At 39.1% G+C, this 15,479-nt stretch overlaps 1 protein-coding gene across 3 annotated transcripts in view; it reads right to left on the bottom strand.

Annotated features, from left to right (window-relative positions):
• The window catches only part of syngap1a (synaptic Ras GTPase activating protein 1a), a 56,060-nt gene that overhangs the window by 8,672 nt on the left and 31,909 nt on the right, over positions 1 to 15,479 (bottom strand). For all 3 annotated transcript variants that reach the window (XM_065283650.2, XM_065283661.2, XM_065283670.2), the window contains 12 exons: positions 10,779 to 10,900; positions 10,412 to 10,565; positions 8,331 to 8,429; positions 7,424 to 7,663; positions 5,688 to 6,023; positions 5,119 to 5,263; positions 3,668 to 3,812; positions 3,197 to 3,433; positions 2,882 to 3,083; positions 2,614 to 2,795; positions 820 to 1,021; positions 23 to 607 (listed from right to left, as the gene is read on the bottom strand). In XM_065283650.2, coding sequence (XP_065139722.1) covers positions 23 to 607; positions 820 to 1,021; positions 2,614 to 2,795; positions 2,882 to 3,083; positions 3,197 to 3,433; positions 3,668 to 3,812; positions 5,119 to 5,263; positions 5,688 to 6,023; positions 7,424 to 7,663; positions 8,331 to 8,429; positions 10,412 to 10,565; positions 10,779 to 10,900 — 2,649 coding nt within the window. The remainder of the gene's footprint in view (positions 1 to 22; positions 608 to 819; positions 1,022 to 2,613; positions 2,796 to 2,881; positions 3,084 to 3,196; positions 3,434 to 3,667; positions 3,813 to 5,118; positions 5,264 to 5,687; positions 6,024 to 7,423; positions 7,664 to 8,330; positions 8,430 to 10,411; positions 10,566 to 10,778; positions 10,901 to 15,479) is intronic.

Here is a 15,479-nt window from a genome sequence, read left to right on the forward strand (position 1 = left end):
AACACCCCATGGGTCGTATTACCTGCACCTGCAGCGAGAGCTGTCTGCGGGCATAGTCGGCCTGGTTGTGGCGCGTGAAGTCGTCGCTGTAGCTGTGCGAGTGGACGATGTTGGGCTGCACCAGGCTGTTCTGCGAGCGTAGGGCCGACAGGTCTTCGCTGCGAGAGAAGCCGCTGTGTCCGAACGTCGGCATGCCGAATCCCGCATGCCCGTTCTCGGTTTCGGGGGCCAACAGCAGGGGGGGAGGTGCCGCGGCGGGGGCGTGGGGTGGCGTGTGGTACTGCGGCCCGTCGGAAGCCAGGTGAAACAGAGGGTTCTGGAAGGAAAGAGGCACGTGCATGGCGGCCGCCTGCTGTTGCTGCTGCTGGGACAGTGAGTCCGTCGTCAGGCCGCCCGAGTGACTCAGACGCAAACCGCCCGACATGCTCGACGCGCCCGATCCCGCCGAAACGCGACCTCCGGCCCTGAGAGGACCGAACCCTGCTAGCCCGGCGAGAGACCCCTGAGACGAGTTGAGCATATCGTTGACGGAGTGCAGGTTCGACACGCTGTTGATGCGAGAGTCCTGAAGGTCCATCATAGAAACGCTCTTATTCACGCTGAGAACCTGAGATGCAACAACACACGAAAAAAATTGATTTATATTTCATATTCTAGGTGGTTGTTATGCAGATGTTAGCAGATTTATGCATCTCCTTTACACACCATTTTTAAACATGAGCAAAATAAATGTGATTCTGAACTCAACTATATCACAACAACAACATCATCACAATAGATAAAAATATACAACACAGAGGTGTGCGTGTGTGTGTTTACCTTTGGGTCTGGATCAGTGATGTCAGAGCTGCTAGTGCAGTAGGCGGGGCTTGAGCGTGCAAGAGGAGGGCGGCTCACATAGAACACATCTTTGTTTCCACGGTGATCACGCTCCGAGAAAGCGGCCATTCCGGGATGAGACAGAACTCCACTGCCGGACAAACCGGCTGTCGGAGACGGGAGACGAGAGACATCTATAGAGCTAAACACACACACACAATTAGTTCATGAAATTCAGTAGTAAATAAATTTAGTAAAGTCTAACTGTGCCTCTATTTTAGTTTGTATAGTATTACTAGTGGTGGGCGGTATGAACAAACTGAACTCATATCACAATAGGATTCATTTAGTTTGTTTTTTACATTAATTTTTCTTTCAGAAGACTCTTTTCTTTCTCCATTTCATCATTTGTGACCCGTGCTGGCAAATTGAGAATGAATATGCAGATGGTCAAAAATGAGTTATTTATATTTTGTCATTCTCTATTAAAAAACTTCAAAATGATGCATGATTTGTTGGAAACTGACATAAAGTGACAGAGCTAAACGTGTTTGAAGTTGACAGAGTCAGCAAAGTTAATTTTGAGAAAAATCTATGACTTTTTTAAGGTTCTAAAACAAAATCACAGCATCCATAGCTTAAAATCACTGTAAAACTAATAGATTTAGCACACAAAGTCAAAAACAAGATCTATAAGAAAGACTAAATTGAGACTAAGACACGGACTTAAACGCTTTAAGATCTACTGTAATGCAAGGATCTAATATAATCTTACACATCAGATATTTTACCCAACAGTTAATCAAACATTTACATAACAGATTATATCTGTGTGAATTATTGCCAAAATAGATATTTTAAATTCTGTGTAGATGTGTATATATCAGGGTCATGCGCTCGTGCATCTGTGCATGCTTCAGATCTGTCAATCATCACGAGGAAGATGGTTTTCATGTCTTATCTTTCTTAATAACTCTTTAACATCAAGCAAGTCCTGAACTTTATTTTCTAATTCCTGCATGTTTTAACACTAAAACAAAATGTCAGATGTGCAAGTGGATGGACACACATCCTTTGTGTATTAGCATTTAGGACGGCACACCCTTTCAGAAAACGTACAAATAAAGATAATTTTAGATCTACATGAGGCCTAATGTGCTTATTTTGATCAAAACCTCTGACTCATTTAGACAGCAAAGGTCACATTACCTGTCTAAGGCTGCATCTCAATTCATTCAACTATGGGCAACCAAGGGTCAAACAGAAATTGCGCGTTGTGTTAATTGCACGCAAATAAAATTAGTGGCGTTAAAATGAATTTGCGTTGTCCTAATTGTATCAAAGTGATTTAGTTAAAAGCAGTGTGAGTTAAATTAGTTAACTTCCCCTTTAAGACCAAAGTCCAGATCCAAAATACTGTTACACATGCATTTGCTGTTTACTTTCTCTTTAGCCCTAAGTGGTCGTGTTTATGAGGATTATTGCAAAGATGTGAATTTTGATGCATTTGTGTATTTAAGGCCTATAAAGCGGACAAAATGCTCATGAGCTTAATGAGCAGCAGATTTGCAGCTTGCACGCTCCTCTTAAAAAGAAACAGCGCATGCATCGGTTGTTTGTGTTTCAGTAACTTAAAATCACTTGTTTTAAAACTGCAATGCTTAAATACGTGTACAAATGTTACGTTTTCAGTTTATCGCCCACCCCTAAGTATTACTCTACTACTTTGTTAAATACGATTGTAAATATAATCATGTATAATAGCATTTAAACAAAGAGAGAGAGATTGTTAACCTGTTAAGGTCTCTCATCATGAGACTCTGGAAGTCATTGGTAGCGAGTCGAGTGAAGGCGGGCCGTGACAGGTAACGTTCAGGTGGTTGATGACTGGCCTGACGGTGAAGCTGGGGGTTCCGCAGTGCCACGCTGATGTCATTCAGTAACCGTGGCAACGGCCCCAGTTTCAATATGGCATCCTGAATTAACAGAAGATCATGCACGTTTGATAACATCCTCATGGACTCATCACCGATACTACTGAAGGATTTATTAACATCATTACCTTACTGAGCTGGGCCATGACCTCCCAGAGTAAACTGTGAAGGATGGAAAGCTCTCGGCCCAGATCAATGTAACCTTCAAACGCTCCGGCGTTACTCGCGCACTCCAGATTAGAGATCTCATAGAGAAACTGCTGCATGGAGCCCCACTCCATCTCCAAAAACTCATTCATGAAACTCATATAATCCTCCTTACCACTAAACCTGCAGATACAAACATGTACATCAAAACACAACGACTGATCTGCATCGAATATAAAATCAAATCAGAAGTGATGGTTAACATGAATGTGTGAGACTAAACTCCAGCAACTGACTTTGAAAAGCTGGCCAGACTCTGGACGACCTTGGCGATGAGCGTAAGGGTTCGTGATGTGCGTTCAGATGGATACTCTTGTGTCAGGTTAAACAGAGATGGAGACATGATGGCAGGACACAGGAAGCGCAGGAAGAGAGACGAGCTGATGAGACGATCGGCGATGTCTTCTCGACCTCGTTCGGCACAACGGACGCGCCATGATGCAAAAACCTCCTTCAGTTCCCGAGGAAATATACTGTACAAAAACATAAATATCTGTGAACACTCTAGACATCTCCATAGCTCTTTATCAGGATCTAAACTTAAAATTAGCATATTCATAAAAATCTGTTCTATATTACAAAAGGTAAAAATGTTTCAGATTGATTGCAGGGTTGTTAAAATGTTGGTTTTATATTGATTTTAACCTGGTATGATCATTTCTTTCTATTTAGTTCTGATGGTGATCTAGTAAGACTGATGAACCGACCAATGAGAGTTGATGATCTTGCAGAGCGCCAGCTCGCAGCACATACGCAGATTAGCCTGATGATCCACCAAGACAGATGGAGGAGTCCTCATAGGATCCACTTCACAATTCTCCTCCGACTCATACAGAGCACGAATGAACTCACCTGAACACATGAAGAACATCTCAGTTATGATCACATCATCACACAGACAGACAGACAGACAGACAGACAAGTGTCATGATTGTCTGTATTATTGATGATCTCCTATCATTGGTATCTAAGGTTTTTTTTTAAGTCTTAATTTGGCCACAACTTTCTCTGTGTTTCAGCAAATGATTTTTGGTGACAGAAATTATATTTACACATATTGAGAAAATTCTTTTACATTTTTCAAAAACTCAAAAAGAAAAAACAAACTGCAGTGGGCAAGCCAGAAATTAAGCTCTGTTTTTGCACAAGCAAGCCTACTAAAGGGTTAATAGTGCCACATGGTGTAAAAATGTGTAAAAAATTACAAATTTGACCTCTTTGCAAAAGGAAAAACCATCAACAATCAAGAATGCATGATAGTAAAGTGTCATGGCTCTCAATCAAAAAATGTGGTTATAATGGAAGTCAATGTGGCAAAAAAAGCCACTACAATAAATGAGGGAGAAAAAAATAAAAACTGATGCTGCACAAAAACTACAAATGCATTAAAGCCAATATTTTTACTCATCTTTGACGTCCCCAAGACTTAAAAAATCCAGTCCACAATCACTTTTTATACGGAAAATATGTCATTTTGTGTCTTTTTCCCACCAAATCAGTGATACCACTTATAAACTTGGCAATTAAAGAGTTAAAATCATGAAATTATTGGTACATTTGGTAGTTTTAAACGGTACTGAGCTTGATTTATGCAAAAAAATTTGAAAAAATATTAATCTGATCTTCATCCACTAAACACGAAAGGGTAGTAAATTTAAACAATGCACAAGGGTTAATTGGTGGACAAAAAAGAAGCTGATTCCTCTAAGAGCAACACTGTCACCACCGCAACCATCTTAAAACTGAAGCCATTAATCCGAACGTGTCATTAAAGCCCAATCGCTCTAAAATGTCCTGCGTGTCAGGGAGCAGGAACAATAAACTAGCTGGTTTTAAACCCCTGAGTGCCTAACAACCTCTCTAGTGGAAATTCAGAGCCGCGCGTATTACAAGCTCATACGCTGAGAAGAGTCCTGAATCATGCGTATTACAAGTTCAGGTGCTAGGAGGAGTCCATGCCACGCATTCAGGTCTGAGCAAGAATCCAAGACGCACACATTGGGTCCAGGTGCATGCGAGAAGAAATCCACATGCATTAAAAACTCTCTCTTGTGCAAAGTGAAACCCTCAAACATGAAAGCCCGCTATCAGCCATATATCTGACTATCATCGGTACAGGATAGTATGGTCTATCGGCACAACCCTAATCTCTACGCACCTATGGTGTCTTTTAGATATCGATGTGCTATGAGCTTCAGGAACTCCTCAATGGCTTTGGTGGCCAGTGTGTTCTCTCTGAAGATCAGATGCTCACGGTCCATAAAACGATCCACCTCACTCATCGCCATGTCAGACAGGAAGTCCTAAAACAGACACAGGAAGTGCTGAGTGAGGTCACTGAACCGTGTGATGATGCGAAACATAGCTAATTACACTCTCAATACCGTTTCATAGTTAATGAAATCTGAAACGTTAGGCAAAAGCATAACTAGGAAATGATCCCAAGCTGTCACTGGAGCACTGAACTTTAATACTCTTCTAATGTCTACTATTTAGGTCCAGATACATGTATAGATTTGTATTAGTACAATATTTAACTCTGTAGTTTTTAAACTATATGACTGAGTTTTAGTCACGGTAATTCGTCCACACCAACAATAAGTTAACCTGTATATTTAATTGAAATGACAACAGTTGATTCATAAACTAAACCATCATACCATCTCTCTTATAGAATATAAACTGAGGAAATGATGTCAGCGTGGAGGGGGCGGAGTCATGACTGACCTTAGCTTTTCCTGTACTCTGTAGGATGTGTACGAGCGCACACGCCACCTCTTCTTTACTCTTCACGCTCAACAGAGGCTCCAGGACGCCACACAATATCCTGTAGTTATTGGTCACGTACTCGGCAAACTCCTTGTAAAGCTCCATAGGAAGGATGTTCATGGTCTGATAGCGAGATTTGAGTCGCAGCGAGGCATTAATGATCTTTCCACCGCTGACTCCGCCCCCTTTGGCCAGAACACTGGGCTGAATGACGGGATACCACTGCTCCACAAACTGACGGCCTGTTATACTGGAGATAGGGATGCTGACCAGACCCAGATATGTGCTCTTCTCCTGTAACACACAGACAAGAGTCAAATTTCAAAATTAAACTTTATTTTCACACAGAGATTCTTGAATATACACTGATAATGTGTCCCAGGATCGTTTGATTTTTGCTTTATTTGCATAGAGTTTATTATTTTCTGTAAACTGTTTTAATAAACTAAACATTGATCTCAGTTTCAGCACAGACAGTGAGGAGCTCCCTGATCTCTGGGCATATTTTTTGTGTCATGAATGTTGATCTGCATTTAAATCACCCGTGTCAAGGCTAAACGATAACTCTGTTGTTGGGATGACACACGCACGGGTGATTCTCGCGAAATCAGAATTATGAGGTGTCATGAAACATTTTGATAATAAAAGTAAATGCTTTCAAAATAAGAAGCATACAGATACAAACATCTCTTCATTTCAAAGGACATCATACAAACCAATTTTGCTGTTTTTCCACATTTAAGGGGGAAATTTTCATTACCGCAACATGTCCATGACTGGATTTGGTTTCTTTGACATGGAAATATTTATAATTAAAAAATCTAACAAACAAAAAGCTTCAGTGCATGTTATACTGTAAACATTTACAGTAAAGAAACATGTGGTATTTGGGGATCATTGGTAAATGTAGAGACAATAATAAGGATTATAAATGTGTCCAAGACCAATTTTCTTATCCTTCGCAACAATTTTCAATAATTGTTTAAGCCCTCAAGGAACTAACATTTTCAAAACAATTGTTGTAAGGGACATAATTGACTGTGACACTCAAGATGGCTACCAGGTAAGCAGTTCTTATTTTTTCTCTCCAGATAAAAGTTGAAATTTTGTTTGTCATAGTACCTAGACAACCTTTTAGTTCTCATTACCGAAACATGAGTTTGTAAATGCATATATTTAATGTAATATCATGTTGCGGTAATCTAAAAAATGTAAATAATTCTATAGGAAATATTTTTAAATCCTCTAAAAATAATGGTTTTAGTAAGTTCAGACCTTAATCTTATATGTGCAAAAAAATGGCTTCAAGGGCTTTAAAAAAATTATGATGCTGGACACCTTCTAAATCTGGATTTTGTGAGAATCACCCGCACCTGTCCTCACTACGACACACCGCTTTCAGCACACAAGACTGTAAACGGGAGAGATCCCAAAACAATTCCAGGATGTGTTTGCATTCATGTTTTGGGATCAATGCTCTGTGTGAAAAGGGTTAATGACACTTGAAGTGATCAAAAGCATCAATCTGAGTTCTTCTATGGTTTTACTCTATTTTTAAAGATTACAGCTTCACTCACAGCATCATTAATGAGATGATTAGAAACTGCACCGGTCACAAATAATTGTGTCTTTTCTTTGTGATTTTCTAACACTGCTTTAGTACTGTGCTATAATAAAGTCACAATGACTCTCACCTTTCGTCTCTTCTTGTCCGTCTCCTTGTACAGGTGTAACCTCAGACTGCGGATGGCAGGCAGATTATTAAACTCAAAGTGTTCACCCCAGAAGACTGTATCCGTTCGTGGTTTGCTGGTGGTGCGAGCGTACAGCATATCATCCAGACATAGCTCACAGTAATAGCGCTTTTTAGCTGGAAGATCTCTGGCCTCGATGATCCAGAGCTTCAGTACGTTATCCACACGTCGACTGTTGTCCTGTAACACACAACCGGACAGAAATGAGACTAGTCCTAGACTAAAATAAATGCAAGAACTGTCCAAACTTATAACATCTCTTTTTAATATATCTTAAAATACAGCAGTGCCCTGTGTTTTGCCTCAAAATGGACACAACAAGTAATGTTTTTGGTAAGGCATGTTTGTTAAAACTAGTTATGTTTCTAATTAAACTAAGCTTTATTCCTAGTTTAAGATAATTTCTGTCCGGGAAACCACCCCTATATATATTTATAGTAGTAAAGTGCTAGAAATCAATATCCTTTGCTGATAGTTCCTCATCATTGTGGAGAGTGCAGTTCATGGTTCCATAGCACCCTCACCTGTTTTTTACTATTTGTTAAATATAGTTTTTTTAAGTTCAATAAATTTAACTTTTTTAAAATTGAGACTTGTAACATTTGGAATCATTATTGTGTCATTTTTATGATGCAAATTGAGTGAGCAAAAACATTATCGGTGCCAAATATCGGCTCAAGAAAATCGGCAGCCTGTATCGGTAATCAGCTAAGGCTGATGAAACAAAAAAAAAAAAAACACGGTATCGGCAAAAAAAAAAATCCATATCGGTTGATCCCTACTATTAACAATCTGCTCTGTTTAAGGAGCTTTAAAGTTTTGTCAGATGTCACATTGCTCTCAATACCTTGTTGGGTTTCACGGCACGCTGCAGGTTTTCGATCCATTTGTCTCTCTCAGCCGCAGAACGACATGCAAAACATTTGGTGCCTGATGCAGTGGTTACCTAAAGACGCAGATTCATACTGAAGGTCAAAGCACTTAAAACTGAAAATAAAGAGCTCAGACACTCAAGTGGCATTCATAATACTGATAACTATATAATCAAAGTGAATTTCAACATGTGCATGTGATTTACACACAAATAATGCAGTAATAAATGCGGTAATACAGGAAATGTTAATGTTTCAGATCTCACATAAATATTAAAGAGAATTATAATCAGATGTGAGTTGACATTTGATGTTACGATTGGCAAGGCCCAGCACAATACAGTTATTTATTTCTTTATTTACATCATCCATATAGCTATATTTAAAGCTCTACTGTGTACTTTATTGAGTTAATTCTTAACAAAAACCCATGTTTTCTTTCAAAAGTATGTGCTCATTCATGTGTAATTACTTCCCACCCACTAATCAAAGTATTCTCGTAAGTGTAGAATCTGCTATATAAAATGCATACCGTCGAAGCGCTCTCTGGCTGAATCCATGTTGTGCCTCCATCTTTGAAATACATTCGCTGACGAGGGACATTCCTGAAATTCAAGCTCCGCCTTTCGCGCTTTCACTCTACACTCACGCTGCCCGATAGCTGAAGCCTCCAGAGGTTGCATGTGTAGGCGGTATACGTCATCAAGACAGTCTTATTTCAGAATATTAACAATTATAAAGCTGACAATTATTCTTAGTTAATTGTAAATTGATGTAATATGCGTATGACTTGCGAATGTAATGCTCAGTTAATTTAAATAAACCAGGCTTGATGACGTATCGTATCCAGCCTGTGACCTGCGTAGCTGAATCCTTCGGATTTTACAACAACCGCACACCGTGATGAACCTGCGATCTAATGCTTTGATTTGAAAGCCTGTTGAAGACATATTCTCGAGGACATTAAAACAAATCGCCAAGGATGCGAAACGGGGATTTTAAACGACAACGTGACAGGAAAAACATCAAGACCAAAGTCACTATTGGAGTTAGTTTTCCAAGATGGGCTCAAGGGACACTGAAGTTGCACTTTCTATATTCTCCACAGGTAATTCAGCATATTCGTTTACATCTATACAGTCCATGTTGTAAACTTGAAGTTGTATAGTTCCTTGGCTAACTTTAGCATGATTATGCATAACGCTTGTTAGTGTAAACATGCATGTGGTTTAATGTGTTCAACAGACACACGCCGTCTCTCCGCCCATTTATGTAATCTGAGGTACTGAGATAAATGTTTTCATCTTTTCTGACCTCTAGCACAAACACACGGTGACAGCGCTATTTTTAGCCTTTCATTGATAAAAGCGTCTGATCTGCGCGTCTTTCGTTTCATTTTACAAGCGTGTGAATGTTGCGCGATCTTTTTTCACCAAAATGAGAGAAAGCTCTTACATATACACGGACATGTAACATGTTTACTTAAAACATAAGCATTGTACTCTGACATAATGTCTGACATAATACTCTGATAAAGTGAAAGTTGCGCGATCTTTTTTCACCAATCTGAGAGAAAGCTCTTACATATACACGGACATGTAACGTTTACTTAAAACATAAGCATTGTACTTTGACATAATATTAGTTCGCGTCCATTTAAACCCGTCATGGTTGCTTTTTGTATGTGATTTTAAGCGGACATATCATGACAATCAGACTTTTTTCATGTTAAACATAAATCTGTGTGCTTTGATGGATCACAGGCAAAGGACATTGCAAATTGTTCATTTTTTCTCATTGCTTTTGCTTTGTAGCTACTGGAAGCCATGTTAACCTTGGCATGACACGGCCGGGCCACCGTACGAGTTAAAACGCGTTCCGAATGGGGAGGGCTAGAAAGTAATATTCAGTTGCTTGTCATATAGACTTTCACCGCTAGATGGGAGTAGATCTTACACAGTGGAGCTTTAAAGTGAGATCAGGTTCATCTAAACATACATTGAGGTTGGGCAGCACTGGTGGCTTTCCTGTGACTTTTACAGAAACATAAACACACCTCGAAACAGTACTCCTGACCGAGTATACTGGAGTGGACGGGTTTAATGATGGCATCCTCGTCCAGCGTGAGGTCCAGAGCCTCTGCTGCACTGCTCGGAGAGAGCAGAGACTCGTGAGAGTGAGACTCTTTAAAACTCTGCATGAGACGCGTCCTGCACACAGACAGATAGAGAGAGACAGACAGATCGAGTATTTCTATATGTGCTATAGGGCTCTCTCTCTCTCTCTCTCTGAATCACAACAGTACAATAGCAGAATGAGTCACATTTACTGCAGCACAAATACTGAGTTAAACTACTGTGTGTGTGTATGTGTGAAAGAGAGAGAGTGAGTATATATGTGTGTGTGTGTGTGTCTGTGTATACCTCTCCTGGTCAGCACTGCGGAATCGTGGGAGAATCATGTGTCGAAAGCTTCCAGTCCGGTCGAGTTTGGGTTGACTTTTTGCTCTTTTGATTGATCCTTTTAGACGGCGACTTAGAAAACTCTAAACACACACACACATACACACACACAAGATTAATGTTTTACTTTGATTGATGTAAGTCAAGGTTCCTCAATAGGCAGCCGGCAGGCCACATCTGGCCCACAAGAGAAAAAAGTTTGGCCCGCTAAACTCAAATATCATTTTCAAGGATTGTTATGACAATAACCCAAACTGTAAAACTTTAAAGGGGCACACCACATTTTCCAGCTCCCCTAGAGTTAAACATTTGATTTCTACCGTTTTGGAATCTGATTAGACCAGTGGTCACCAACCCTGTTCCTGGAGATCTACCCTCCTGCCTAATTTACATCAAACCCTGCTTCAGAACACCTGCCTCCAATATTTGGAGCATGATTGGACCTGGCGGCCATCTTACCACAGGCAGCTCGCTAACTCGTAGCATTGAGTTTTAATGATGCATGTACTTTTAAATGACCATAACTTGCTAAATTTTCTACCAAATTTCAAATGGTTTGGTTTCTTACAAACGTTATTAACGTGGCTATAATTCTGGATGCTTTAACATGTTTCATGAAAATTATTATTTTTTTAGTAAAAGTATGCAGTGTCACAGGTACATCTTTGACGTTTATAACAAACCAAACTGTTTGGAAATCAGTAGAAAATTAAGCAAGTTATGGTCATTTAAATGTACCTGCACCATTAAAACTCAGTGCTACGAGTGAACGAGCTGCCTGTGGAAGATGGCCGCCAAATGCGGAAGTTCCACTAAATTGGCCAGCAGCGCGGACGAGACATCTAGCCTTTATTATACAGTCTTGTTCAAAATAATAGCAGTACAATGTGACTAACCAGAATAATCAAGGTTTTTAGTATTTTTTTTTATTGCTACGTGGCAAACAAGTTACCAGTAGGTTCAGTAGATTCTCAGAAAACAAACAAGACCCAGCATTCATGATATGCACGCTCTTAAGGCTGTGCAATTGGGCAATTAGTTGAAAGGGGTGTGTTCAAAAAAATAGCAGTGTGGCATTCAATCACTGAGGTCATCAATTTTGTGAAGAAACAGGTGTGAATCAGGTGGCCCCTATTTAAGGATGAAGCCAATACTTGTTGAACATGCATTTGAAAGCTGAGGAAAATGGGTTGTTCAAGACATTGTTCAGAAGAACAGCGTACTTTAATTAAAAAGTTGATTGGAGAGGGGAAAACCTATAAAGAGGTGCAAAAAATGATAGGCTGTTCAGCTAAAATGATCTCCAATGCCTTAAAATGGAGAGCAAAACCAGAGAGACGTGGAAGAAAACGGAAGACAACCATCAAAATGGATAGAAGAATAACCAGAATGGCAAAGGCTCAGCCAATGATCACCTCCAGGATGATCAAAGACAGTCTGGAGTTACCTGTAAGTACTGTGACAGTTAGAAGACGTCTGTGTGAAGCTAATCTATTTTCAAGAATCCCCCGCAAAGTCCCTCTGTTAAAAAAAGGCATGTGCAGAAGAGGTTACAATTTGCCAAAGAACACATCAACTGGCCTAAAGAGAAATGGAGGAACATTTTGTGGACTGATGAGAGTAAAATTGTTCTTTTTGGGTCCAAGGGCCACAGGCAGTTTGTGAGACGACCCCCAAACTCTGAATTCAAGCCACAGTACACAGTGAAGACAGTGAAGCATGGAGGTGCAAGCATCATGATACGGGCATGTTTCTCCTACTATGGTGTTGGGCCTATTTATCGCATACCAGGGATCATGGATCAGTTTGCATATGTTAAAATACTTGAAGAGGTCATGTTGCCCTATGCTGAAGAGGACATGCCCTTGAAATGGTTGTTTCAACAAGACAATGACCCAAAACACACTAGTAAACGGGCAAAGTCTTGGTTCCAAACCAACAAAATTAATGTTATGGAATGGCCAGCCCAATCTCCAGACCTTAATCCAATTGAGAACTTGTGGGGTGATATCAAAAATGCTGTTTCTGAAGCAAAACCAAGAAATGTGAATGAATTGGGGAATGTTGTTAAAGAATCATGGAGTGGAATAACAGCTGAGAGGTGCCACAAGTTGGTTGACTCCATGCCACACAGATGTCAAGCAGTTTTAAAAAACTGTGGTCATACAACTAAATATTAGTTTAGTGATTCACAGGATTGCTAAATCCCAGAAAAAAAAAATGTTTGTACAAAATAGTTTTGAGTTTGTACAGTCAAAGGTAGACACTGCTATTTTTTTGAACACACCCCTTTCAACTAATTGCCCAATTGCACAGCCTTAAGAGCGTGCATATCATGAATGCTGGGTCTTGTTTGTTTTCTGAGAATCTACTGAACCTACTGGTAACTTGTTTGCCACGTAGCAATAAAAAATATACTAAAAACCTTGATTATTCTGGTTAGTCACATTGTACTGCTATTATTTTGAACAATACTGTACATATCTATGGGAAAGTAGATGTCCAGGAACAGGGTTGGTGACCACTGGATTAGACCATTAGCATCACGCTCAAAAATAACCAAAGAGTTTTGATATTATCCTATTTAATACTTTTCTGTAGTTACATTGTGTACTTAGACCAATGGTAAATGAAAAGTTGTGATTTTCTAGGCAGATATGTCTATGAACTATATTCTCATTCTGGTGTAATAATCAAGGACTGCTGGAACATAGCTGCAGGACGCACAATGATATTACTCAGTGCCCAAAAATAGTCCCCTTAGTAACTTTCAATGGCAGGGGACTATTTTCAGGCCCTGTGTAATATCATATAATATCTCGAAAACCATACTTGTAAAAACACAAATGAAGTAAATATACCGTCATTTCGGATTTGTTTTTATTAAAATGCACGAGGAAGAGAGAGAGAGAGCACATGCAGTGTTTAGTTTGAAGACAGATCAGCTCGTACTCCTCTCACCCGCAATAATTAACTTCACATTAAATGAGTTGAGAAAGAAATCAGATTTTTGACGTGGCTCCGTAAGAAATCTATCTTAAAGGTGACATAGAATGATTGAACAGGGTTTTTATCCTTGTTCTGTGATGTGACAAAAATGTTTTAGTTTGGGTCTGTAATGCCTTAGAAGCTTCCTAAAAACCTCTCTCAGATAGCTCTATTAGGGTGGGGGATTTCAAACGAGTGGTTTTGCACCTATTTGGCTCCCCCTACTGGCTTAACTTGCAATCTCATTACTGATTGGCTGACTTTGCTGCCACTCAAAAAATGTAGCCAATTATTTTAAAGTGGAGGGGCAGTTAGATGCCTGTGATGTCATAAGCATCAGTTTTTCAGATTGGGCCGTTTTCTGGCTGACATTTCTAAAAGAGGAATTTCTATGAGACTGAGATGTTTAGCATGTCTAAAAAAAAATAAAATAAAAAAAAATTATTCTCTGTCCTCTTTAAAGTGAAAATACTGTGAACCTGCGTTCTGTGCCATTAATGTTTATCACACAACAGAAAACAAAGAGAAAATCACTCTTGTAGCCTTGAAAAATATTCATTATATTAAACATAAACAGGGAAGACATTGTTCTTATTTCATTAATGACTGTTCACAATGTGTAGCCTACATACTTACAAAGAACTTAAAGCAAACTTTTATTATTTGTACCACCCCTATTTTTTCTGATCGGAAAAAGGATCCAATCTGTGACTGGAAGAAATTTGATCCAAACAGTTTGTTTTGTTAAACCATTATTAAATGTTGATTATATCCAGTGTGGAGATGAGCACAAGATTTAACTTGCATAGAAATCCAGATTTTTTGTTTGTCAAAAAACAACAGTATCAGAAAGCGCAAACATTGTGCTCAGTGGCTTGTTGCTTTGTGTCATTTTTAAAATGTGTCCCGTGGTAAAAACTGATGTAAGTAATGTCATAGTGAAACAGATGTGTGAGTGTCTCCAGCAGATGGCGCTGTAACTAAACAACTAAACATCTGTGTGTTCAGATTCAATTATTTGTTTTAGTTAAATAGTTTAGGCACCTTTAAAGTTTGATGTGTGTCTGAAAAAATGACGTTAAATCAATAAACTACTTTTAAAGAAAGTCTATAAAAAATCTAAATCCTGTCATGTTTGTTGTTTTAAACCCATGTGATTGTCTTTCTTTGGTGGGACACAGGCAGATCAAATAATTTATAATATTTAAACTATTACACTTCAGTTAGGAGGTAAAAGTCTCGGTAAAGTTGCTCGTAACTCTTGTGATATATCTTAAACCTAAAGTCACGAGTTATGATGTAAGAGGTGCATTTCTTTAACACTTAAATGAGTCAAATTAATCACATTTATGACATCACGTGTGCTCCACAGAACATATACAGTCACATGGGTTTGAAATTAAGATCAGTTCTGATATAATCTCCCAAACGACTAGGGTTGAGTGATTTATTTCAGTCAAGTCCCAAATTCTCAGTTTTAACATTTGCATTTTTACAAACTAGACAAAATAAGTCAATCCTCTCTCTACCTTTCAAAACCTCCCTACAACATCCAGGGTAAAGTGTGAGCACAAATAAATACAATAAAAAACAAAAAAACAGATGAAATTAACCATGCTTTCATGTTTTTTTCAGGTTGGTCTGGAGGTTTTTTAAATTTAAAATAATACCGCA

Source organism: Paramisgurnus dabryanus, chromosome 19, assembly GCF_030506205.2.
Source record: "Paramisgurnus dabryanus chromosome 19, PD_genome_1.1, whole genome shotgun sequence".
Taxonomy (NCBI): Eukaryota; Metazoa; Chordata; class Actinopteri; order Cypriniformes; family Cobitidae; genus Paramisgurnus; species Paramisgurnus dabryanus.